Source organism: Schistocerca nitens, chromosome 7 (assembly GCF_023898315.1).
Source record: "Schistocerca nitens isolate TAMUIC-IGC-003100 chromosome 7, iqSchNite1.1, whole genome shotgun sequence".
In the NCBI taxonomy this organism is placed as follows: Eukaryota; Metazoa; Arthropoda; class Insecta; order Orthoptera; family Acrididae; genus Schistocerca; species Schistocerca nitens.
The window spans coordinates 609351394-609378305 of NC_064620.1; the positions used below are offsets into that span (position 1 = coordinate 609351394).

At 46.2% G+C, this 26912-nt stretch overlaps 1 protein-coding gene across 1 annotated transcript in view; it reads right to left on the reverse strand.

Moving 5' to 3' along the window:
* Positions 1 to 26201, reverse strand: part of LOC126195336 (origin recognition complex subunit 6) — a 98212-nt gene extending 72011 nt beyond the window's left edge. Inside the window, exons 1-2 of the mRNA XM_049933910.1 lie at positions 26064 to 26201; positions 25052 to 25190 (exon numbers count right to left, since the gene is read on the reverse strand). Coding sequence (XP_049789867.1) covers positions 25052 to 25190; positions 26064 to 26134 — 210 coding nt within the window. The 5' untranslated portion in view covers positions 26135 to 26201. The remainder of the gene's footprint in view (positions 1 to 25051; positions 25191 to 26063) is intronic.
* Positions 26202 to 26912: the final 711 nt, after the last annotated feature.

The following is a 26912-nucleotide window of genomic DNA, read 5'->3' on the forward strand; positions in this document are numbered from 1 at the left end:
GCCGGATGGCGAGCGGCGGTTCCTCTGCCTCAGCACACAGGCTGGGGATGGGACTGGTACGGAAGGCACCAGTGGCCAGCCTGATACCCTCATGGTGTACTGCGTCAAGAATCTTCAGATACGAAGGCCTTGCTGACCCATACACAGTGCAACCATAGTCAAGACACGATTGGACGAAAGCCCTATAAAATTGCAGCAGACGCACCCGATCTGCTCCCCAGGACCGATGGCTCAGACACTTCAAAATATTCAGTGCCTTCAGGGCCCGTACCTTGAGGTCTTTAAGGTGAGGCAACCACGACAACTTGGAATTAAAAGTGAGGCTCAGGAACCTCACAGTGTCTCTAAAAGGAAGAATGGTGTCCCTCTGACGCAATTCAGGGGAGGTAAAAAGACGTCGAAAATGATTAAAATGAACACACACACATTGGTCTGCAGAAAAGGTAAAAACCCGTCTTCGCAGTGCATGCCTCTAATCGCTTTATCGTAAGCTGCAACTGCCGACTAGCAGTGACAAGACTAGAGGAAGAAGAGAAAACAGCAAAGTCGTCCACAAACAAGGAGCATTGGGCAGGACTCCGGATAGTGGACGCGATACTGTTAATGGCGACGGCAAAGAGGGTGACACTTAAAACGCTTCCCTGAGGAACACCATTCTCCTGCACGTACAAATCAGAAAACACAGTACTAACCCGATATCGAAAGAGGCAGTGGGAAAGAAAGGACCGAATGAAGATGGGGAGACGGCCACGAAAGCCCCACCGATGGAGTTGATTGAGGATGAGGCAGCGCCAAGTAGTGTCATACGCCTTATTAATATCAAAGAATACACCTAGACAATGCTGGTTACGTAGGAAGGCCTGCTGGATGGCCGCCTCAAGCAGTGTCAAGTTATCTATAGTGGAACGACATCTCCGAAAGCCACACTGAGAGGGGCTAAGGAGCTGCCTGGTCTCGAGCAGCCAAACCAGGCGGCGGTTGACCATGCGTTCCAACGTGTTCCCGACACAGCTCGTCAAAGCAATACTCCGATAACTACTGGGATGTGTTCGGTCCTTCCCCGGTTTGAGGAGGGGAATCAAAATCGCCTCCCTCCACGAGTCAGGGTACGTGCCGGATAACCATATCATATTAAAACAATTCAGGAGAACTTCCTTGGAAGGCAGTAACAAGTGCTGCAGCATGCTGTACCGGATTTGATCATGACCAGGCGCAGTATCATGAGCCACAGACAGCGCCAAATCCAGTTCCCACATTGTGAAGGGGCAGTTGTAGGGTTCAGAATTTGGAGACCGGAAGTCCAAGTGACCCCTCTCGATGGCAGTGCGGTAGCGGCAGAAATCTGGATCACAGTTAATAGTGGCGGTAGACGCCACAAAATGCATGGCCAGTGTCTGGGCAATGTCTCTTGGCGCCGTGAGAAGACTTCCCTGATGCAGCAATGCCGTGACAGGTAGCTGGCCGAGTTTCCCGGAAATCCTCCTGATGGCTTCCCATACTTTCGTAGAACTAGTGGAGCGGGAGATGGAGTTCAAGAACGATTGCCATGACCGTCGTTTGCTCTCTTTAATCACTCGCCGCACTTTGGCCCTTGCCACCCGAAAGGCCGCAAGATTGTCAGCTGAGGGACGGCACTTGAAGCGGCGCAGAGCTTCACGGCGGGCTCAGATGGCTGAGCGGCACTCAGTGGTCCACCAAGGGACAGAACGCCTCTTGGGATGACCGGATGACCGTGGGATTGACAATTCAGCAGCATGGGAGATCACGGCTGTAACATGGTCTACCCATTCATGGACGCTGGCACGGTGTTCCAAAACAGCCAGTTGGCTGAAAAGCGTCCAGTCAGCTCCGCAGAGGTGCCACCGGGGCGGCACTGGTAATGCCATAGCCTCATCCAGGAGACGAATCCAAAGGGGGAAGTGGTCACTATAATGGAGGTCAGCAGCAACCTCCCACAGAGCAGAATCTGCGAGTGCTGGAGAGCAAAAGGAAAGGCCAATAGCTGATGACAACCCAGAAGCAGTACAGAAATGAGTGGGAGCACCAGAGTTGAGGATGCACAGTTCTTCAGACATCATGAGGCTTTCCAGAATGCGACCCCTGGGGCAAGTAGTCGAAGAGCCCCATAAGACATTATGAGCATTGAAGTCCCCCAGAAGAAGAAATGGGCGGGGGAGTTGGCTAATAAGGTCTCTGAGAGCCTCAGAGTCTATCGCATCCTGAGGTGGTAAGTAAAGTGAACAGACTGTGAGCCTCCGACCCACAAGAAGGTCAACTGCAACTGCTTGCAAGTCTGTAACAAGAGGGAGCTCAGATGAGGGGTGCATGTCACGGACAAAAACCGCAACACCACCCTTTGCCCTTTCCCCCGTCAGATCATCTTTCCGATATACGGTATAGCCCCGTAAAGAAGGAGCATCAGTGGCCCGAAAATGTGTCTCTTGGAGACATAAGCACAAAGGGCACTCTCGTACAAGGAGTTGTAATTCGGACACATGCGTCCTGAACCCATTCAGGTTCCACTGTAATATGGGAGCCAGTGATCAGGGTGGCTGAACTTTCACCCTGCCTCTGTGTTTTGGAGGAGAGCCTGTACTGGCCGGAGATTTATTCCTGGGGCGAGAAGATCGCCCCCGGTCGACATCAATGTCCATCAGCTCCGATGACGACCCACGGGAGCTGTCAGACAGTACAATGGCCTCGTCATCGGACCGACCCTGATCAGTCTCCTCAGGTGGCAAAACCTTCACCTTCGGCATCTTTGTCTTGGGAGGCTTAGAATGCAGAGCCTTGTCAGCAGTTGGAGCTTTACTCGCCTGGGCAGAAGGTGCCATATGGGAAGAGGCAGGAAGTACCCCAATGTCAGGAACCACGGCCTTGTCCGACTTTGCGGGGAGAGCCGCAGGTTTCAAAACAACCGCAGCAGCACAAGTGCACTGGCAAACGCAGGTATTAGTGCTAACACTAGCAACCTCCGTTTGCGTAGCAACAGTGGCCATTTGTACCGGTTTTTTCAGAGCGGAAGCGAAAGATGTCATAAACACAGGAGGTTGCATGGCCTTAAAGAGCTTCTTGGCCTCATCATAGGGGATGCGCTTGGATGTTTTGATCTCCTGTATCTTCCGTTCTTCGAGATAGATGGGGCAGACCCGGCTCCAGACAGGGTGACTCCCAGAGCAATTCACGCACTTCACAGGCGATGAACAATTGGCTCCTTCATGGGCAGGCTGACCACATTTACCGCAAGTGGCTATCCCATTGCACCCCAACGTAGTATGCCCAAAGCGCTGACATTTAAAACAGCGCATTGGGTTGGGGAAATATGGTCGTACTGGCAAACGTAAGAACCCCGCTTTAACATGCTCTGGGAGTCTCGGGCAACTGAACGTGAGAATAAACGAGTCGGATTTGACGAGATCCCCATCGACTCGTTTCATAATATGCTGCACGTCAACAATACCTTCGTCAGCCCACACAGATTTTAACTCGTCTGTGGAGATATCCATCAAGTCCCTACATGTCACAACACCCTTACTATAATTCAAAGTGGAGTGGAGCTCGGTCTCGATAACGTACTCTCCGAGACAGGTTGCTTTCTGAAGAGAAGCGACTTGACGGGAACTAGAAGTCTCAACTAACAGAGTCCCATTGCGCAGTCGCTTCACAGATTTCAGTGTTCCTGCAATACCCTCAAGACCCTTGTGGATGTAAAAGGGAGAAACCCTCTCAAAGCTACCCTCCTTCCGTTTAATAATCAAAAACACATTCTGATTATCAGCATGTGCTCTGTTACGACAGTCTGATAAATCTCGATCAACACTAGGCGCTGGAGGACTCGCAGCACGAAGGCGCTTCTTCGATTGGGTGTGTTTTCCTACCAGTGGCCCACCCAAGCCAATGGTAGGGGGAAATGTAGAGGTCGAAGGGTCCATTGCGGTCCCACGAGCAGCTAGGGAACTAAAGGTCCGCTCAGACAGAGCCCCGCGTGCCTGAGTAAGCCGTATACAACTGGGGTGCGGCAGGTGCCCCAGAGGTTGCCCGCCTGCGACTGTTCCACCCCAACAGCCATGCATCTCATAGGCGCGGAGCACACCGGAAGATTGAGGGGTTTTTATAGAGGTTTACCTTCCTCGCAATCCAGGCGGTCAAGCCAAGATTACCATTCCCCGCAGCACACAACATTCCACCGCCGCGCCATGCAGTGGTCGCTGAAGCATGTCCGGGGGTTACGGTGACAGGAGACTGGCGGCGCTGACCAGTCCCCAGCTCAGGAACCCGGGGTCGCCAAGCCTTGGTGCTGGCATTCGGCCAATGTCGTTGTCTTGGTATTACCCGAGGGGAGAGTGTGCAGGGAAACGGGGAGCACATACTACGGAGGTTCAGTGGAGCTCCTGGCAGAGGGCTTCAAGGTGCACTCAGCTGATAATCCCACATGAGGGTGGGTGTCGGAATCAATGCCCATGGTATGCAAGAAGAATTTTGTAAATTGGAAGATTAGGAAATTTTCAGATAATGATTTCGCAAGCGAGTAAAAGTTGGTGCCATAAGAACTTGTTGTGTACTACTTTATACACAATGATAAGGAAGTGTGGGCTAGAGAGGTGTGCAACAGTTGTCGTCATACAGAAGCTGGACAGGAGATCAAATGATTAGCAAACACACAAATACAGTAAAAAGAAGTTTTAATTGACTTGTAGCTTTCTTCCAGCATTGAGAAGAAGCTTTACAAAAGAACAAACAGCAATCAAGACCAGCTATTACAAGAAGCAAACTAAAGCATCATACAGTGTGAGGCTACTGCCACTCGTGCACGAGCAAACTATCCATTGTTGACTAAGGCTGAAGACTGTCACAGACTGCGACTGAGACTGGGCTGTGTGTAGCTGCTGCCGGCCATCCTACACTGCAGTGGCAGAGGGCGCTCATAGTTGTAGCAACTGAAGGTGTGGCCCAGCAAGTGTGCATCACTGAATCTGCCAGGTCTCTGAGCGACCCCTGCAGCACGTGTTTGCATTGCCAAAAGTGAGATGCCCATGAGCATGGTATCGGTCAATGATACCAGTGAACTGAAGAGGGAATATCAACACTTCAACAAGCAGACAATCTACAGCTCTAGTCCAGAATGTTCCAGCTATCAGCCTCATAATGACAGACTGGTGCTGCTGATCCATAAAACTGACAACCACAGCCCTGTCAAGATTAGACCAGCGCCCAGTAAATGTGGAGAATAGTAGAATGATCTGCACCCCAAGACACGGGAAAGGAAGCAGAGAGCATTACACTTCCGCATGCACCTAATCTTTAGTTGACAAAGATGGGACAGCCAAATAAGCTTTTTATCAAAAGGGAGACCCAAAATCTGAGACTGTGCGACAACATCCCAGTGCAGGGTAGACAATTAGAATTCTAGGTCAGGATGGACTGTCATATGATGACAGAAATGCACAATTCGCATTTTCATGCGAGAGAACCAGAAGCCATGGAAAAGGGTCAATATGGAGGCCCTTTGGATGGCACCTTGGTCCTGGCATTCAGCCAATGTCACAGTTTGGGCACTATACCAAATGCAAAAGTCATTGACATATACTGCAGGGGTGAGCAGCAGTCCAACAGAGATCACGAGCCCATTGATGCTGATGAGGAAGTAACACTTATAAGCAGGATTGCACGATATTGTTCTCTTGGAAAGCCTAGTAATGTACCAACTCTAACCCGAAACAACTGGTGGGGAAGAAACTGACAAACAAAAATCTGTCGAGAGCCTCAAAAGCCCCAGTCATAGAGGGTAAGTAAAATGTCATGAAGAAGCCTGTCAGATTGCTATTTCCAGCCTCAACAGATAGCTTGTTGAGGATCACCCATCCCAGGAACTGAACTGATAGGGCGGACAAAAGGCTCATGATTCAACGACATTCATCATGTTATCATCATTTCAAGCATTTTGTAGAGCACGTTGGCAAGACTAATCTGTCAGCAGCTGCAGATGGATGTAGGGTTTTTGCCTGGTTTAAGAATTAGGATGATGGTAATACTGAAAAGCCAAAATAGTTGAAGACTTTAAGGATATGGCACACCTGAGTTAACAGTCACATGTTGGATCACTGGATTATAAATTGAATCAGGTCCTGGAGCTGTGTCGTGTGCCAAGTGAAGAGCCTGAAGCAGTTCCCAGTCAGCATAAGATTCATCACGTAATTTGGCAACAGGTGATGGGCAATAGGCAGAGCTCTTCAACTTGGTTTTTATATGTTCAAAAGGTAGCAGAGTAAGAAGAAGAAGAAGAAGCAGACACTGTAACAAAGTAGGTTGCAAGGTGTTCAGCAAGAACTGGGACTTGGAACAAAAACCACCTTGAAGGAACAGACCAGGAATGGTGGTTGATCTTTGGTGGCCCAGAAGACTACAGAGCTTGGCCCACATCTGAGATGAAGAGGCACATGTTCCCAAGGGGGAGATATAGTGCTCCAGCATTCCTTACCGTGTTAATTGCACAGTGAGCCTTAGCACCAAACCACCTAAAAGTGGAAGGGGGGAAGGACTGTGAATGGGTGTCACTTGGGACACTGCACAGATCTTCAATGATCCTGAATAAATGTTGTAATGTCTTTTGTCCACCAAGGCACCACTAGGAGGCGAAGGGGGTCGTAGAAAGGGGGACAGCAGTTTCAACGGCATGGATGATGGTGTTGAAGACAACTTCCACAACCTCATAGATGCAATATGACACAGGGTGCAGCTAACAACAGAGGTATCCCACAACTGCTGGTTGGTTCTTCAAAGAGCCCAACATGGCAACTGGCATGTCAGATGGTGACAAGGAAGTGACAGTATCACCATTAAAAACTTGGTTTTAGATAAAGCACAGTTTAAATAGAGTTTGAAAGGCTTTAAGGTAAGTAACTCCTACTCTATAGATGAATGAATATCTTAGCAGGGACTGTTAGACAAGCTTAAGTAAAAATATATGTTAGATTTCGGTTTTGACAGCATTTGGTCACAACAGTCAAGATTAGGTATTCTGTGTATCATAAATTTATTAAAATGGCATAACTATGTTTCATTCTGGCAGTGTATTAATTCCATAAATATTAGCTTTTCCAGTTTACTGTAATATATTCACGTATCTTGACAATCTCCTGACAAATAATCAGGGAAGTGAGTATTATACTCAAATGTTCTATGTTTTTTATGTTATACTTTCTGAATCATCTCACTTTTTGGTCTGTGGAATGAAAAACAAATCTAATCTAAGTTCAAAGTGTCCACTGTCATAAAAATTGTTGTGTAGTGACCACTGCACTGAAGCTGCGAGATTGGAGGAAGAGACTAAGATCTGTAGCCAAAAAGATGCTACAAGCAGCATCGAAGTGGGTAAGAATAACATCACTGAGGGAGACTGAGCATGATTGGAAAGATGCTGGTCAATCAGAAGGCCCCTACCAGACAAAATGGTATGTCACCAAAGTGGGTGGTGTGCGCTCAGATCCCCAAGTAGGAAGAAGGGTCTGAGTTATTGGATTAAGGTGGCCATCTCAACATAAGTGCACAGCCTGAAGGTAAACAAACATCACCAACATCTCTGGGGCCGTTTGCACTTACAGTGCTGTTGCTTCCAAAGTGGTATGAAGAGGAATCCATACACTGATGATATGTGTGCAGATCAATGTACAGACCCCTTCTGATGCTGTCTTGGAGCAATACAGCTCTGACAAAAAACACAGTAACTTCAAAGGGTTGGGGAATGATTACCAATGAAGTGTGTTTCTTGGAGAACAACACAGGCTTGAGAACAAGAGGAAATTTGTTGATGTCCTGGCAAGTGACAGTAATGTCTAGTGCAGTTTTACTGAATCATCACATTGAGCATGTCCCAGTTCAGTACGCAGGTCCAGGGGGACAGATCATCCCTCAGGATCACTGTCACCAGAAGGGTGGAACATCATTAACAAACATTAGTTCGGAGTCCAATGGCAAGGTGAGATCTGGCACCTCTGTGGTCACCAGAGTAGACACTTCCTGAGTTTTTTTCTTCTTTCCATTCACAACCTTTGGTGGTCAAGATTCTTATGAGGACTTATCTGCTGTTGGTGTAGGAACAGAAGAACAGGCAGCCCATGCACTCGCAGTCCATGACTCCTTCAGCCACTGGCTGGTTTCAGGTCTCTGACGGTGGATTTTCAGGGAGAGGGTTCTTGAGAAGGAACCTTGTCACTGATTGACAATGTGGGACGACGCTGCTTCTCTGTTCATGTTGGTTAGTTGCTTAATTCTGGGGAGGGGACCAAACAGCAAGGTCATCAGTCCCTCCAACCAGGTGCGGAGAGTGGTTCCCAAAGACAGTGTCACAGGAACCAGGAGAACAGAAGACCTATCAACTCCACGGGCAAGTCTATTTGCACAACTTCTGCAGGTTTGGTGGCGCCATTTATTGGTAGAGAGGCTGACACGTACACACCATTTAATGATGCATAGTGCCAGAGTGATTTCACGCCGAAGAGAAGATGGTCACACAAGTTATTGTCCACTGCTGAACATGCAGTCGAGTAAGCAGGAACAACGAGGAGTGATTTGGTCTTTGGCGGCGGAGGCAGTTGGAGGCCATGAAATGTATCGGTGGATGAAGGCTGTGTACGGTGAGTACTGTCTGAGTCGTTCAAGTGTTGTGGAATGGCGCAAACAATTCCTTGAGGGTTGCAAGTCACTGGAAGACGATGTTCATCCTAGACAAGCTCATCATGTCATCACACCGAAAATGGCTGTGGAAGTGAATGCTTTAATCTTGGATAACCGCAGAATCACCGTGGACGAGATCCATTAGTTACTGGGTATTAGCATGGGCACCCACACACCATAATGCATCAACACTTGAACTTTCGAAAAATCTGTGCACAGTTGGTTCCCCACCAACTGATCGCCGCCGACCAGTGCAATACACTAATGGTACAGTCCGAGTCATCTGCAACATTATCATGAGGAGGAATATGGCTTTCTGTTGCGTATTGTTATAGGTGACGAAACATGGTGTCACCAATTTGAAGCGGAAAGCAAGTGTTAGAGCAAGCAGTGGAAACGTGCAACTTCACCAACCAAAGAAATCAAAGGCCGTGCACATCAATTCTGATAAGGTCACAATATCTTCCTTTTTCTACCACAAGGGCCCACTGCTTATTGAGTTCCTGGAACAGGAAACCACCATCAATGCCCAGCATTATCAATCCACTTTACAGATGAGCCATCAAGTTGAAACCCTGAGGCATGTTGTACAATGGCGTTATCCTCCTGCATGATAATGCCTGCCCACACGGCCAATGTGGTGAAGACGACATTTCAGCAGTTTCGGTGGGAAACACTGGAACATCCACCATGCAGGCCCGACCTTTCATCATGTGACTCACGTGCTTGGACCTCTAAAACAAGCTATTCACAAACATCGATTCGCAAGAGATGACGAAGTGTGTGACTGGTTCTAGGCCTGGATCCGACAGCAGCCTACTAGCTTCTTCGAGGATGGAATCAATAGGCTAGTGTCGCAATGGGATAAATGTGCTAACAATTTTGGCATCTATTTTTGAGTATGTGTACTGCGTATAACTACATTTTTGAGTTCGCAACCTTCAGCTCGTGGATTTTGTAGTCCGTGAGTAGGTTAGCACACTTTGGGGAGGGTGGTCATTCCTGCAGTTGACACAGACACGACTAGCACACAAAGTAGATTTTCATCTGAGATGGCCAGCACCTCCACAAATCGATCAACATGTACAATGTGAACCTGTGAACAGATATGCCACAAGTGCTGGAATTTAAAACATCGCTAGGGTGTGAGAAACACATCATCACGTAGCTTCCTTTTCTAGAAGCTAATACACCAGTATCTACCTTCTTGTCTGGTGGTCCATAGCATAAATGACATACAAGGGGTGCAAAACTTCTATGGCCATTGGACTGTGACTTAGGAAACGGTAAAGAACGAAAATGGAAACCAGCAGCAATGGGAATGAAATTCAAAAAATTGGAGAAACTAAAAGCAGAAGGAAAGCTTAAAAATACACTACAGAAAGGGGTTGGTTGTCCCCAAAAAGAGCTTCAAATGAGTGACATCATCTCACTGGCACTAATAAACTCGAGAACGCGATCGGCCGAGCGCGTGTCACCTGCTAAAATGGACGATATATCAGGTGTCAGCTGTAGACAGGCGCATAACGGAGTAAAATAGGGACACTCAATTAAAAGGTGACTTACCATCCACAGCTGAGAGCAGTGGGGACAGAGTGGGGGAAGATCGCCGCTTAAAAGATGTCAATGGCTAAAAAGACAGTGCCCTATCCGGAGTCTAGTTAAAATTACCTCCTCCCGACGACGCGTTCGGGAGGAAGAGGTCCAAGCACAGGGAAGAGCTTTCACGTGCCGCAATTTATTATGGGGAAGTGTCGACCAATGTGCGTGCCATAAAAGAACAACACGACGACATAAAACACTCCGTAGATCGGCGAAGGGAATCATGCGAACAGTTGGCCGAAGAAGAGAGACTGCTGCCTTGGCCGCTATATCGGCCGCCTCATTTCCACAGATACCAATGTGTCCTGGGAGCCAGAGGAACGCCACCGAGACGCCCCCCAAATGGAGCAAGCGCAGACAGTCCTGAATCCGGTGGACCAGAGGGTGGACAGGGTAGAGAGCTTGGAGACTGAGGAGAGAGCTGAGAGAATCTGAGCAGATAACATACTGTACCCGCTGATGGCGGCGGATGTAGTGGACAGCCTAGAGAACAGCGTAAAGCTCCGCAGTATAAACCAAACACTGGCCGGGAAGCCGAAATTGATTTGTGGTGTCGCCAAAAATATAGGTAGTCCCTACAGCTAACGATGTTTTCGAGCCATCAGTGAAAATAAATTTGGCTTCCTTCATTTGTGCACATACAGCAGCAAATGCCCGACGATAAACAAGTGAAGGGGTACCATCCTTGGCAAATTGACAAATGTTACGGAGCAGGCAGATCCGGGGACAGAGCCAAGGGGGTGCTGTACCCCAAGTTGTCAAGAAGGTTTTAGGAAAGCGGAAGGAAAGAGAATGGAGCAGTTGACGGAAGCGGACTCCCGGTGGTAGTAGGGAGGAAGGGCGGCCTGCATACCCTACATCAGAGGAGGCGTCAAAAAAAATGTCATGGGCCGGATTAGCAGGCATGGAAGACAGATGGCTAGCATAACGACTCAGAAGGACAGTTCGCCGATTGGACAGCAGAGGTTCAGCAGTCTCAGCATAAAGGCTTTCCACAGGGCTAGCGTATAAAGCTCCAGACACTAAACGTAATCCACGGTGGTGGATAGAGTCGATACGCCGAAGAATAGACGGCCGAGCAGAGTAGTAAACTATGCTTCCATAGTCCAATTTCGAGCGCACTAAGGCGCGATAGAGGCGAAGAAGGACCACTCGGTCTGCTCCCCAGGAGGTACCATTCAGGACACGGAGGGTGTTGAGGGATCGCAGACAGCGAGCCGAAAGATAGGAAACGTGGGAGGACCAGCATAGTTTTCTGTCAAACATAAGACCCAAGAATTTAGCGACATCCGAAAACGGAAGGTTGACAGGTCCTAGATGTAAGGAGGATGGAAGAAACACCTTACGTCGCCAAAAATTAACACAAACGATCTTACTGGGAGAAAAACGGAAGCCGGTTTCAATGCTCCAAGAGTGGAGGCGATCGAGACATCCTTGAAGACATCGTTCAAGAAGGCTGGCCCGTTGAGAGCTGTGGTAGATCACAAAATCGGCCACAAAGAGGGAGCCCGAGACATCAGGAAGGAGACAATCCATAATTGGATTGATGGCAATGGCAAACAGTACAACACTTAACACGGAGCCCTGGGGTACCCCGTTTTCTTGGGAGAAAGTACGGGAGAGAGTAGTGTTCACCCGCACTCTAAATGTGTGCTCTGCCATAAATTCGCGAAGAAAAAGGGGCAGCCGACCTCGAAAGCCCCAAGAGAACAGTGTGCGGAGGATGCCTGTCCTCCAACAGGTATCGTATGCTCTCTCCAGATCAAAAAATATTGCTACCGTTTGGCGTTTCCGGAGAAAATTGTTCATGATATAAGTGGAGAGAGCAACAAGATGGTCAACTGCAGAGCGATGCTTTCGGAAACCACATTGGGCAGGTGTTAAAAGACTGCGGGACTCCAGCCACCAAGCTAAACGGCAATTCATCATACGCTCCAAAACCTTACAGACACTACTCGTGAGAGAAATGGGGCGATAGCTAGTGGGGAGATGTTTGTCCTTTCCAGGTTTCGGAACAGGAACGACGATAGCTTCCCGCCATCGTCTGGGAAAAGTACTGTTGGTCCAAATTCGATTATAAAGGCGAAGGAGGTAACGCATACTATGGGTTGATAAATGCAGCAACATTTGGATGTGGGTACCATCCGGTCCTGGGGCGGAGGAGCGAGAAGAAGAGAGTGCATGTTGGAGTTCCCGCATGGAGAAAACAGTATTATAGCTTTCGTGATTTTGAGAGGAGAAAGCAAGAGGTTGCACTTCCGCTGCACGTTTCTTCAGGAGAAACACTGGCGGGTAATTTGAAGAGCTCGAAATCTCAGGAAAGTGTTGACCCAATGAGTTAGAAATTGCGACGGGGTCCACTAATGTATCATGCGCGACAGTGAGCCCAGAGACCGGGGAGAAACTAGGCGCGCCTGAGAACCGTCGAAGCCGACTCCAAACTTCCGAGGAGGGAGTGAAGGTGTTAAATGAGCTAGTAAAGAATTTCCAGCTTGCCTTCTTACTATCGCGGATGATGTGACGGCATCGCGCACGGAACTGCTTATAGCAGATACAGCTGGCTAAAGTAGGATGGTGGCGGAAAACGCGAAGAGCACGTCACCGCTCACGTATTGCGTCACGGCATGCCTCGTTCCACCAAGGAACTGGGGGGCGCCGGGGCAATTCGGAGGTGCGTCGTATTGAACGTTCCACAGCTGTAAGAATAACGTCTGTAATATGTTTTTTTTTTTTTTTTTTTTTTTTTTTTGTGGTTTTAGGGCGCAAAACTGCTATGGTCATTAGCGCCCGGTCCGTGACTGAGGAAATAATAAAAGCCGAAAATGGAAAACAGCAAAAATGGGAACCAAACTCAAAGAATTGGAGACACTAAAAGCAGAAACAAGGCTTAAAAGTCCACTACAGAGAGGGCTTGATGGTCCCCCGATAAAACTTCAAATGACTGACGTCATTTCACTGTCACTAATAAACTGGAGAACGCGGTCGGCTGAGCGCGTGTCATCTGCTAAAATCAACGATAGATCAGGCGATAGCTGTAGACGGGAGCGTAACGGATTAAAATAGGGGCATTCAATTAAAAGGTGTCTGACCGTCCACAGCTGAGAGCAGTGGGGACAGAGTGGGGGAGGATCGCCGCTTAAAATATGTCGATGGCTAAAAAGACAGTGCCCTATCCGGAGTCTAGCTAAAATTACCTCCTCCCGACGACGCGTTCGGGAGGAAGAGGTCCAAGCGCAAGGAAGGGCTTTCACTTCCCGCAATTTATTGCGGGGAAGTGTTGACCAATGCGCATGCCATAAATGAGCAACTTTGCGACATAAATCGCTCCGTAGATCGGTGAAGGGAAGCGACTGAATAGCTGGCCGAGGAAGAGAAACTGCAGCCTTGGCTGCTATATCAGCCGCCTCATTCCCACAGATACCAGCGTGTCCCGGGAGCCAGAGGAACGCCACCGAGACGCCCCCAGGTGGAGCAAGCGCAGACAGTCCTGAATCCGGTGGACCAGAGGGTGCACAGGGTAAAGAGCTTTGAGACTGAGGAGAGAGCTGAGAGAATCTGAGCAGATTACGTACTGTATCCGCTGATGGCGGCGGATGTAGTGGACAGCCTGGAGAACAGCGAAAAGCTCCGCAGTATAAACCGAACACTGGTCGGGAAGCCGAAAGTGATTTGGGGCGTCGCCAACAATATAGGCACTCCCTACACCCAACGATGTTTTCGAGCCGTCGGTGTAAATAAAGGTGGCGTCCGTCAGTTGTGCACATAGAGCAGCAAATGCCCGACGATAAACAAGTGAAGGTGCACCATCCTTGGGAAATTGACAAAGATCACGGAGCAGACAGATCCGGGGACGGAGCCAGGGCGGTGCTGTACCCCAAGTTGTCAAGAAGGTTTTAGGAAAGCGGAAGGAAAGAGAATGGAGCAGTTGACGGAAGCGGACTCCCGGGGGTAGTAGGGAGGAGGAGCGGCCTGCATACCCTACATCAAAGGAGGCGTCGAAAAAAGGGTCATGGGCTGGATTAGCAGGCATGGAAGACAGATGGCTAGCATAACGGCTCAGAAGGACCGCTCGCCGATTGGACAGCGGAGGTTCAGCAGTCTCAGCATAAAGGCTTTCCACAGGGCTAGTGTAAAAAGCTCCAGACGCTAAACGTAATCCACGGTGGTGGATAGAGTCAAGACGCCGAAGAATAGACGGCCGAGCAGAGGAGTAGACTATGCTTCCATAGTCCAATTTCGAGCGCACTAAGGCGCGATAGAGGCGGAGAAGGACCACTCGGTCCGCTCCCCAGGAGGTACCATTCAGGACACGGAGGGTGTTGAGCGTTCGCAGACAGCGAGCCGAAAGATAGGAAACGTGGGAGGACCAGCACAGTTTTCTGTCAAACATAAGACCCAAGAATTTAGTGACGTCTGAAAACGGAAGGTTGACAGGACCTAGATGTAAGGAGGGCGGATTAAACTCCTTACGTCGCCAAAAATTAATACAAACGGTCTTACTGGGAGAAAAACGGAAGCCGGTTTCGAGGCTCCAAGAGTGGAGGCGATCGAGACATCCTTGAAGACGTCGTTCAAGAAGGCTGGTCCGTTGAGAGCTGTAGTAGATCGCAAAATCGTCCACAAAGAGGGAGCCCGAGACGTCAGGAAGGAGACAATCCATAATTGGATTTATAGCGATGGCAAACAGGACAACACTCAGCACGGAGCCCTGGGGTACCCCGTTTTCTTGAGAGAAAGTACGGGAGAGAGTAGTGTTCACCCGCACCCTAAATGTTCGCTCTGCCATAAATTCGCGAAGAAAAAGGGGCAGCCGGCCTCGAAAGCCCCAAGAGAACAGTGTGTGGAGGATGCCTGTCCTCCAACAGGTATCGTATGCTCTCTCCAGATCAAAAAATATTGCTACCGTTTGGCGTTTCCGGAGAAAATTGTTCATGATATAAGTGGAGAGAGCAACAAGATGGTCAACTGCAGAGCGATGCTTTCGGAATCCGCATTGGGCAGGTGTTAAAAGATCGCGTGATTCCAGCCACCAAGCTAAACGGTAATTCACCATGTGCTCCAAAATCTTACAGACACTACTCGTAAGAGAAATGGGGCGATAGCTAGAGGGGAGATGTTTGACCTTTCCAGGTTTCGGAATGGGAACGACGATAGCTTCCCGCCATCGTCTGGGAAAAGTACTGTCGGTCCAAATTCGATTATAAAGGCGAAGGAGGTAACGCAGACTATGGGTTGATAAATGCATCAACATTTGGACATGGATACCATCCGATCCTGGGGCGGAGGAGCGAGAAGAAGAAAGGGCATGTTGGAGTTCCCGCATGGAGAAAACAGCATTGTAGCGTTCGTGATTTTGAGAGGAGAAAGCAAGATGTCGCACTTCCGCTGCACGTTTCTTCGGGAGAAACGCTGGCGGGTAATTTGAAGAGCTCGAGACCTCAGCAAAGTGCTGACCCAATGAGTTAGAAATTGCGACGGGGTCCACTAAGGTATCATGCGCGACAGTGAGCCCAGAGACCGGGGAGAAACTAGGCGCGCCTGAGAACCGTCGAAGCCGACTCCAAACTTCCGAGGAGGGAGTGAAGGTGTTAAAGGAGCTAATAAAGAATTGCCAGCTTGCCTTCTTGCTATCGCGGATGACGCGACGGCATCGCGCACGGAGCTGCTTATAGCGGATACAGCTGGCTAAAGTAGGATGGTGGTGGAAAACGCGAAGAGCACGTCACCGCTCACATATTGCGTCACGGCATGCCTCGTTCCACCAAGGAACTGGGGGGCGCCGGGGCAATTCGGAGGTGCGTCGTATTGAACGTTCCACAGCTGTAAGAATAACGTCTGTAATATGTGTGACCTCATCGTCGACGCTAGGAAAGTGACACTCATCGAATGTCTTTAGAGACGAAAAAAGTGTCCAATCGGCATGGGCAAACTTCCAGCGTCGCGGGCGCATATATGGCAGTTGAGGCTGCAGTCTAAGGACACATGGAAAGTGGTCACTCGAGTGTGTATCATCAAGGGCGAACCATTCGAAGCGCCGAGCTAGCGGAACAGTACCGACTGAAAGGTCCAAATGAGAGAAATTTGTCGTGGAGGCAGACAAAAATGTAGGGTCCCCAGTGTTGAGGCAAACTAGATCCACTTGGTGAAAGATGCCAAGGAATAGTGAGCCATGTGGACAAGGATGTGGAGATCCCCAAAGCGGGTGGTGGGCATTGAAGTCCCCAACCAGCAAATAGGGGGGTGGAAGCTGACCAAGAAGATGAAGGAGATCAGCTCGTGTCATTGGTGTGGACAATGGAATATATACAGTACAAAGAGAAAAGGTATATCCAGAAAGGGAAAGACGGACAGCGACAGCTTGGAAGGAATTGTTTAAGGGGATTGGGTGATAATGGAGAGTATCATGGAGAAGAATTGTGAGTCCTCCATGTGCTGGAGTGCCTTCAACAGAGGGGAGATCAAATCAGACGGACCGAAAAGGGGGGTGAACAAAGCGGTCATGGGGACGCAGCTTTGTTTCCTGAAGACAGAAGATGACCGGCGAGTAGGATCGTAAGAGGATCGACAATTCACCCCGATTGGCTCGAATGCCGCAGACATTCCAGTGGGTAATGGACATAGGGTGAACAGAAAATGGAGGAATGTGACCAAGGTTGTCGTCAACTCAACGACTGCTCAAAGCTTGCGACTGACAGCATGGAATGGCATTCAGCCGAAGGCAGAAGATCCTGATCCATAGGTTGTTCAGGAGCAGCTCCTGCCACCAGCGATCGGCCGGTTGATCGGCTGCCAGCAGTGCGCCTCGGCGACACAGAAGACTGCCGAGGGCGATTACCGCCAGGTGGTGCTGTAGATGAGACACGCCTTGGCGGAGAAGGAGATGAAGTGGGTTTCTTATTAGCCTTCTTGGAAACATGATGTTTAGATGAAGGAGGAACGGATGGTTGTGAAGTTGGGGCACGTAAAAAATCTTCATGAGTATTCTCTTTTTTCGAAGTCTTGCTGTCTGACTTTTGGGCTAGAGATTTAGCAGAACCCAATGAAGGGTGAGCCACAGAGAGGGGCAGGCGAAAGTGGGGAGGTTGGACGGGCGATCTTTGCGCTGGCTGATCTGACGACCGTGGCACTAAAGGTGAGGTCACAAGTCTGTGTGGCCGCCTCCTTCGTTGGCCGAGGAGAGGCAAGGACAGTGCTGTATTCTCCTGTCTGAGGCACGGTGGGCTGTCGACTGGCGAATAATTTTCGAGCAGCAAAGGTCGACACCTTTTCCTTCACTCTGATTTCCTGAATGAGCTTTTCGTCCTTAAAAATGGGGCAATCTCCAGAGGAAGCAGCGTGGTCACCCATACAGTTGATGCAACGAGGGGATGGAGGTGGACAAGCACCCTAATGGGCATCCTTGCCACACGAACACATTTGGCCGGATTGGAACAGGACTGGCTGGTGTGATTGAACCGCTGACACCGATAGCAAGGGTTTGGGATGTAAGGGTGAACGGAAATTATCTCATAGCCTGCTTTGATTTTCGATGGGAGTTGAACTTTGTCAAATGTCAAGGAGACAGTACGTATAGGAATGATGTTCGTGTCAACCCTTTTCATGACTCTATGAACAGCCGTTACGCCCTGGTCAGACAGGTAGTGTTGAATTTCCTCGTCGGACAATCTGTCGAGGGAGCGTGTATAAACGACCCCACGTGATGAATTTAAAGTACAGTGCGGTTCCACACGGACAGGGGAGGTGTGTAGCAGTGAAGAACGCAGCAATTCTTGTGCCTGGAGGGCACTGACTATTTCTAACAACAAGGTACCATTTCGTAATCTGGAACAAGACTTTTACAGGACCTGCAATTGCGTAGACACCTTTCTGAATAATGAAAGGGTTGACCGTGGAGAAGTCGTGACCTTCGTCAGACCGAGAAACAACAAGGAACTGTGGCAATGATGGAAGGACTGTCTGTGGCTGAGACTCATTGAACTTACGCTTGTGAGCAGACATAGTAGAAGAAGAGGAAACCATTGCGAAAGTATCCCCCATGATTACCGGCGTCTCCGATGGCGCGCTCCTCCCTTGTGGGGGCCCTCTCTGAGGGCACTCCCGCCTTAGGTGATTGTTCACACCTCAGGTCACACCTCCCGACAAACGGACGGAGGGACCAATCGGCACTTTCGGAAGATATCAGGTCGGGTAATCACCCCTCCCTGGGCCTGGCCGTTACCACAGGGTACGTATGTGTCCTACCTGTCTACCCGGGGCGGGGAATTACGCGGTACCCTGTCACCGGCTACGCATGGAAATGCGTGGGTCGGCATTCAGACACTCACAGGGAGGAAAAAAGAGAAAGGAAAAAAACAAAGGGAAAGGAAGGAAGAGAGGTCTCAAATGCCACAGCGGAGAAAAGGGCAAAGAGAAGAGGTAAGGAAAAGAGAATGACAAAGGAAGGACGAAGACTTGCAAGCGGAGAAAGCAAAGAATGTGTTACAGTTCCGAGCGTCCGTCTCCAGACGTAGGCACAAAACATACTCCCAGAGGGGGAGAAAGAGAAGGAAAGAGGCGGAGGTGAGAGGGAGGGGGGGGGGGGGGGGGTGAAGATGGGGATGGGGATGGGGAAGGATGCGGAAAGGAAAGGTATGCAACCCGGAAAGGAAGGAAGGCCGCATTAGCTCGGGGTCCCGTGCTCGCTACGCATGTATCCACAAAAGAGTTGTGGATCCCCTGGGGGGGGGGGGGGGGGGGGGGGGGGGGGGGGGGGGGATATTGAAGTGTGATGGTAACATGTACACCACCAACTAATTTGCAAGAGAGTAACAACCAGGAGTGGATACAATATGCCATCCTAATTAAGATGAGCAGGGAAGAAAGGGAAGAGTTTGCGTGTTTCCAATATTCTTCACAAAAAAAAAAAAAAACACCATTGGTTTAGTAGAGAAAAAGAACATGCAATCTGTTTGGTTGCAAACCAGGAACTGGGGGGAATAACTGCGCGGGTCATTGTGATTGGGAGCAAATTGCTGTCTGCCTGAAGAGCCCTTTCGGGACCTCACAGCCACAGTCTGATAACTTTGGTCACTTCATGGTACCAAATATCCACCACGAAGCCACCTATGAGGACTCTGGGTGCTACACAGCCAGAGCAAAGACCATCTGATGTGATAGCCAGGGTCCAAGGGTCCAGGGTCCAAATGCCCTTATGGAAAGGCTCTGAATCCTTAGCGTCCATGGGGAGATGACAGTTCAAGCATTAATAGTGCAATCTCTGCATGGTGAGGGGCCTACTACCATATGGGTATGGGTATCTCACTAGCACCCCCCACCCCCTCCCAAATATGGACTGGCTACCATATTGGGTATCGGGCAAACTTCCCCACATGGCCTGCAAAATTTATAGAAATTTGGGGAAAAGTGAAATTCCAAGCCAGATGGGGGGGACTGAAATAAGTTAACAGAAGTATGTGATGTAAAAGAAGAGAACAAAGTGGGTGAGAATCAACATCCGATTGGTGAGCTATGTTGTCAGTAAGGAATCTGTTCTAGAGAATAAGTCACAAAAAAGATACGCTGGAGAAAAACTGCAGCACAGGAAAGGAAGAAGTACTGCAATGGCTAGGGGGCCCATGCTCCCCATGTGCATACTCACAAAAGAGTTATGAGTCCCTGAAGGCAGAACATCACGGAGACAATGTAACAGATCAAAAAGCACATATTGCATCATTCAATAACACATCTCTTATACAAGGTGATCCACATTTTTTTAAGAATGTAATTGTTCACATTAACAATTTTATTTACTCACTTACTCTATTTGCTAATCAATACATCATTCTCAAACACACATTATTTAACTTTTAGTCAAAAATGTAAAATACATAATTTCTGATAAAAACAAGTACAGCACATAAAAATATACAATATAGCACACTGAAGTGCCAAAGAAACTGGTACAGGTATGCGTATTCAAATACAGATATATGTAAACAGACAGACAATGTAGCACTGCGATTGGCAACGCCTATATAGGATGAAGCATTTAAAACTGTTTGTTAGAATATTTGGCAAAATACACATTGGATTAAAAGAAGTGATAACAAATGTTGTTCACCTTGAAGAGGGACATCCATTAACATAACGCTCGATCCCCCTGCACCACCACGGAGGTGGGTGACTTTAAAATCTTAAATAGAAACCCCTATTTTCATTGCAAATTATCTCTGTGAAAAAACATGTAACTTTTATATGAAACATTTCTTTAGTTTCATGATAGAAGGTGCTGTAACTGATACACATTAATATGGGATGACAATTGTTGCAAAACAGTAATATCTCACAAAAATACACATCCGGTTAGGAAAATCAAAGTACATTATTTGATATTTGGGAAAATGCTATCATATGACACCATTACCCTTCTGCAATGCATTCTTAGACAACATTTAGCATTACCCAAGAACGATGACGTGGACGCAGTAGCAACATGTTCCCTTCAGCGTGCTTGATTTTGGGAGTCCCCTTGCCTCTCACTATGCAAGGGTGCTTGATTACTGTGAGTCCCCTTGTCTCTCAAAAGTGTTTCACTGCAGCAAATGTTGGAAATGCTGTCAGTTGTTTGTAATCCACATTGCAACTCTGTGTCTGAATGATAATACGACACAGATTAGTGTCTCTGCACTAACATTTCCACATCATTGCAAATTCGTTGCCATACATCCACGTAAACTCTCGTGTGGGCCACATTTGAGGACCACCTCCTCTCCTCGTCCAATCCTTCAAACCGGATAGTTTCGATTCAAAACTTCTTGAGCTAGTCACGATTAATGTACTGGGCATCCATCATGCTGAAACCACATATCCAGTCTTCTTTAGAGTGGAACATCATCCATTAGTATATGAAAAACATTATCCACGATGCCACTATACATTTGACCAGTGACATAACCTCCTATGAAGTAAGGGCCAATTACCTGCATACCTGAAATACCAAACACCCCACAGGCATTCATGTTCAACTTCCCTTATCCAATGGGGATTCTCAACTGACCAATAATGCATATTATGTCGATTCACTTGACCACAATTCATAAAATTTGTTTCACTGGAGAAAAGTATCTGTGAAATGATATTATCAATGACTTCCTGTTGTTCCTGTATACAGTTGCAGAAATTATAGTGTCTGTGAAAATTGTCACCATGCAGTGCTTGTTGCAGTGATAAATGAAATGGATGCAATTTGTGTGCATGCGGTATGCATTTTTGCCGAGAACTAATGTGAGGATTTGCAGCAACCGCAGCTAAAACATTCAATGTGTTATTTTCGTTTGCCACAGGCTGTGGTCAGACTCTTTCTCTAGGTTTAGCACTTATCATTTCAGGAAACAGGTGGGAAATACAGCGAAATGAAGTTACAGACAGATCATTCCTATCGAAGAACAGAGTAGCATACCTTTGAAGAGTTTCGTCAAAATTTCTGACGAGATGTGTACAGTCTGAATCATTGAAGTAACATTCACAGTCTGACTGTGGACTGAGCAAATGATCATGGTCTGTGCTTCATTTGACTGTGGGAGGTGTCACATGATAGCATCATCAAAAATATCAAAAAAGTACTTCAAATGTCTTTATCGGATGTGTATTCATTTGAGATTGTACCATTTTGCAACAACTGTCACTTCACTTCCATGTCTGCTGATTACAGTGCCACCTATAATGAAACAAAAGAAATGTTTCCTACAAAAGTTTTTTCACAGAGAATCCAAATCTTCAAGAAAAAATAGGTGATCCTATTTAAGATTTCAAAGTCACCTCCCCTCCCACTTCCAGGGGTGCTGCAGAGGGGCCGAGCATCATGTTAATGAATGTCCCTCTTCGAGATGAACAATGTTTATTACCACTTTTTTTGACCTGATGTTTATTTCGACAAATATTCCTACAAACAGTTTTAAATGCCTCAGCCTGTATAAGATGCCAAGTGTCTGGTGTAGTTGTTAGATCGGTTACTGCTGCTACAATGGTAGGTTATCAAGATTTAAGTAAGTTTGAATGTGGTGTTATAGTCGGTGAACAAGTGCTGGGACACAGCATCTCCTAGGTAGTGACGAAGTGGGGATTTTCCTTTATGTCCATTTCATGAGTGTACCATAAATATCAGGAATCCAGTAAAACATCAAATCTCTGACCTCACTGAGGCCAGAGAAAGAACCTGCAAGAATGGGTCCATGACTACTGAAGAGAATCGTTCAACATGACAGAAGTGCAGCCCTTCCATAAATTGCTGCAGATTTCAATGCTGGACCATCAACAAGTGTCAGCGTGCAAACCATTCAACGGATCATCATCAATATGGGCTTTCAGAGCCAAAGGCACACTCATGTACCCTTGATGACTGCATGACACAAAGCTTTACACCTCGCCTGGGCCTCTAAACACTAACATTGGACTGTTTATGATTGGAAACATGTTGCCTGGTCAGACAAGTCTCTTGTCAAATTGTATCGAGCAGATGAATGTGTACGGGTATGGAGACAACCTCATGAATCCATGGACCCTGCATGTCAGCAGGGGACTGTTAAAGCTGGTGGAGACTCTGTAATGGTGTGGAGCATGTGCAGTTGTAGAGTTATGGGACCTCCGATACATCTAAATATGACTTTGACAGGTGTCAGCATCCTGTCTGATCACCTGCAGCCACTCATGTCCATTGTACATTCCAACAGACTTGGGCAATTCCAGCAGAAAATGTGACACCCCACATGCCCAGAATTGCTACAAGTGGCTCTCGTGAGTTTAAACATTCCTGCTGGCGACCAAACTCCCCAGACATGAACCTTATTGAGCACATCTGGGAAGCATTGCAACATGCTGTTCAGAAGAGATCTCCACGCACTTGTACTCTAACAGATTTACGGCCAGCCCTGCAGGATTCATGGTGTCAATTCCCTCCAGCACTACTGCAGACATTAGTTGAGTCCATGTCACGTCATGTTGCAGCACTTCTACGTTCTCGCCGGGGCCCTATACAATATTAGGCAGATGTACCAGTTTCTTTCGCTCGTGTGTGTGTGTGTGTGTGTGTGTGTGTGTGTGTGTGTGTGTGTATATACACCTCAACAAAAGTTTGGAATATCATAGAGTTTACAACAATGATTTCTTATAGCACACCCATTGAAGTTTGTAATACCTTATTAATGAAATAAACATAATTCCTTCTGAAAACAAGAATTAATTTGTTTCGTTACAAAAAATCATTACAAAACAAAGCAGGCTCTTTTGTAAGTGTACATTTTGAAAACAAAAACAATGAAAATCTTTATCTCACGATGTTCATTATCATGCCTTTAGTAGTACGTCTTCCCTGCAGTTGGATGAGTTCTTCCACATTGTGAGGCCCCCCGCTATGGAAAGAAACTTGAAGTTTGGAGAGTGTGTGGACCTTATACTGTAGCCATCATTGAAGAGATTGGACGAAATTCTGCTCCTAAGGGGGTGAAATACGGAATGAAAGGTTTTTTGAAAGTATGTCAATATTAAGGGCATTTTCAAGCTAGAACTACGCAAACTGGTATTTGGTTTCTAAGTCACAAAATGAAACATACGTGTTTCAGCCTTTTTGGAAATTCAACCACTAAGGGGTAAAAAAAAAGGGTGAATTTTTTTTCAAAAATAAAAAGTGCTAAAGGATTTTTAAGGCTACATCTATGACAGTTGGTATTTGACTTCTCAGTCAGAAATTAAAAAAAGAATACATGTTTCTTTGTTTCTGAAAATTCAGCCCAAGAGGGAATGGAATAGGGGATGAAAATTTTTAAGAAAATATTTTGTTAAATTATAGAAAAATTAAAGGTAAATTTATGAAAATTGGTATTTCACTTCTCAGTTAGATATAAAGAAACAGTCGTTAGGGGATGAAAGTTACTATGGAAATATCTCCACAAGAACGCAAAAGACATGATTAATAAAAACTTTGGGCCACAGCTACCAGAACAGCTTTATGGTCAGAAGCACATTCAGAAAAGACCATGCTTATTTGGCTTTAGTTAGCACTACAAGCTTAGAAGGTGTTGAAATTTGTGAACAATATAAAATCGATTAAAAACAAACAAAAAATTCTGCAGGACATACAGTGTACGCGATTGAAGCAGCGGGTGACCAGCTTGTGTGTGTGTGTGTGTGTAAATGTTTAACTTATATCAATGTCCAAAAACTTATAGTTACATGGATGGCACATATATGAATAAATACATAGATAGATAGATAAACAAATGTAAGAGAAAGTTGAATCTGATACAGTTAAATAAATCTAAGTAAAATCCCACCATAACATGAATTATATTTATTCTTCTGATAGGCCTATCACTTTTGTTGGTTTACCAATGCACAACTAAACTGTCATCCTACCACATGTAGACCTCACACTAAGCTACAGATCAATGCATCACCAGCTTCAAATAGACCATGAGCTACACTACAGACAAATCTCTCAACAAAACCCTGAAATCTTCATTCCCAAAAGTAATACAGAATCACCAATTAGGTTGTCAGTTTTCTGTTCTGTAACTATATGTGCATGTATTACAACACACTGTATCATCATTTCATCACAGGTCAATGCTGACATCTGATTGTTCAACTCGCAGTAAAATAATAATAAACCAATGTTCCAATAGTGCTGAAGAAGTAAGAATGAACATTAAGAACAGTTGGTTACAGCTCTGAGAGTATATCAGTATGCTCTAAAGAAGTACTAACACATGCCTATTGAAGAAATGTCTCAGAAATACTATACCCTTTCACAAGTTATGCCAAAATGTACAGCTGCTAGATCAGCACACATCACTGCCTTTGCGCTTTCACTTAGTTTTAAATTTTTGGCACCTCCAGATGATATTTTCAAGTCTAGTATGCGCTGCAGCTCTGAAGCCTTCCTGAAAGATACAAAAATATTTGTAAAGCATATGATGTTCTTGTTTTTAATTTTGATTGTACTTCTGTTTGAAATGAAAGAGTGGATTTTATTGATTACAGCAGCCTATTGCTTTACAGCACAATGTACAAGGTATATGAAAGAAAGGGGTTGCTAAGAAAACCTCAGATTTTGGTAATACACTTTTAGTAACCAAGACAATATCGCTACTTATAACGGCCCATTATTCTTTCAGCGAACAAATCTAACTCTTGGGCAAAACACTACATCAATGTCTACATAAACATAGAAGCATATAAATGGTGCCACAAAATCAAGAAAATTATTTACTGAATACTTATAAAAAAAATTACACTGACTGGACTATTTCAGTAAGGAACTTAAACAATTCTGATTAAATAAGGGTCAAGGGAAAAAAAAGTCATCTAATTCTTCCTCGGCAAGAGTGTCGTGGCAATAACAGTTGCGTGCAGCACTGCAGCACGGTATCACGGAACTCAGTTTTCAGTTTCCGTTGTCTGCGAACTAAATCCGCCATGCAATTATCAACATTTAAAACATCATGGCACACACATTCGTTACACCTTATTTCGTTCTTGCTTGGATGACCTACTACAATGAGTTGCTGAATGGGGTACGTAAAGTTTCCTTTCACTTGGTACTGACACACTAACATAAAAAAACATTCACGATTATCTGAGTTTCTATATGGCTTTTCCTTATACATGACGAAAACAGTTTCTTGGGTAAGGATCATTTTGGAAAATCACTCAAAACCGATGGTCCACGTCGCTCTAGTTAGACACCAGGTTTCTTTTTGCCATGAATTACTCTTCTTGCGATGCCAACTACTCATAAATAATTCGCTACTTACTTAAGAACTTTATCGTCTTCTATTCCGAGTTTCGGAAGTAACGACTTCAAAAACGCGTTTTGGAAAGCCATTAGTAATTTCTCATTATCCAAGAAAGTAAACAAACTTTATTTCCCGCGCATTCCAAAGTCTTTCCACTCTCAAGACTCTAGTAATGTAAGCGAATGCGAAAATTTCTCTATATGTCATGTCAGTCATTCGGCCATCGATACCTAAATATTAGGCGTATTTATTTATTTATTCATCCGTGTACCATTTGTTACAATACTATCGGACTTGACAGAAACATACAGGTATAATATATACAGAGACAGCTGCAATCCTCTATTCAGAAAAGTATAAGTTAATTAACCTACACAGCCTGTATTCCTGCAACTGCTAAAAAAGGAGGCAGATAAACAAAGAAGACAACATGTAAAATATAAGTTTATAACTTTCTACAGTTTGCACGAGTGCAAATTACAGCTCCTTGCTTGGGATCATGAAGACCAATTCAACGAAAATGAGGATATACGAAAGTACCACACTAAAAAATGCATGAAATTAAGAATTCCACAAGATAACAGAACTCAAGCTGAGGGAAGCATTGATTACATAACAGTAGAGTTGTACAACTTTTTACCAACACGTATCACTAATGTCAAATCGAAAGTAAAATTTAAACATTTGATCAAACAGCTGCTATTAGAAACTCCTTTATATTCAGTCACAGAATTTCTTTCACACGAAAATAACAGCAGTAACCAGCCGTAGTATAAAAAAAGTATTCAGGAAGAGAGAAACAGTAAAAGTAAAAAGAGATAACCTCTTAACAACATTATAGTATCTAAATATAACTTCAGTACAAGT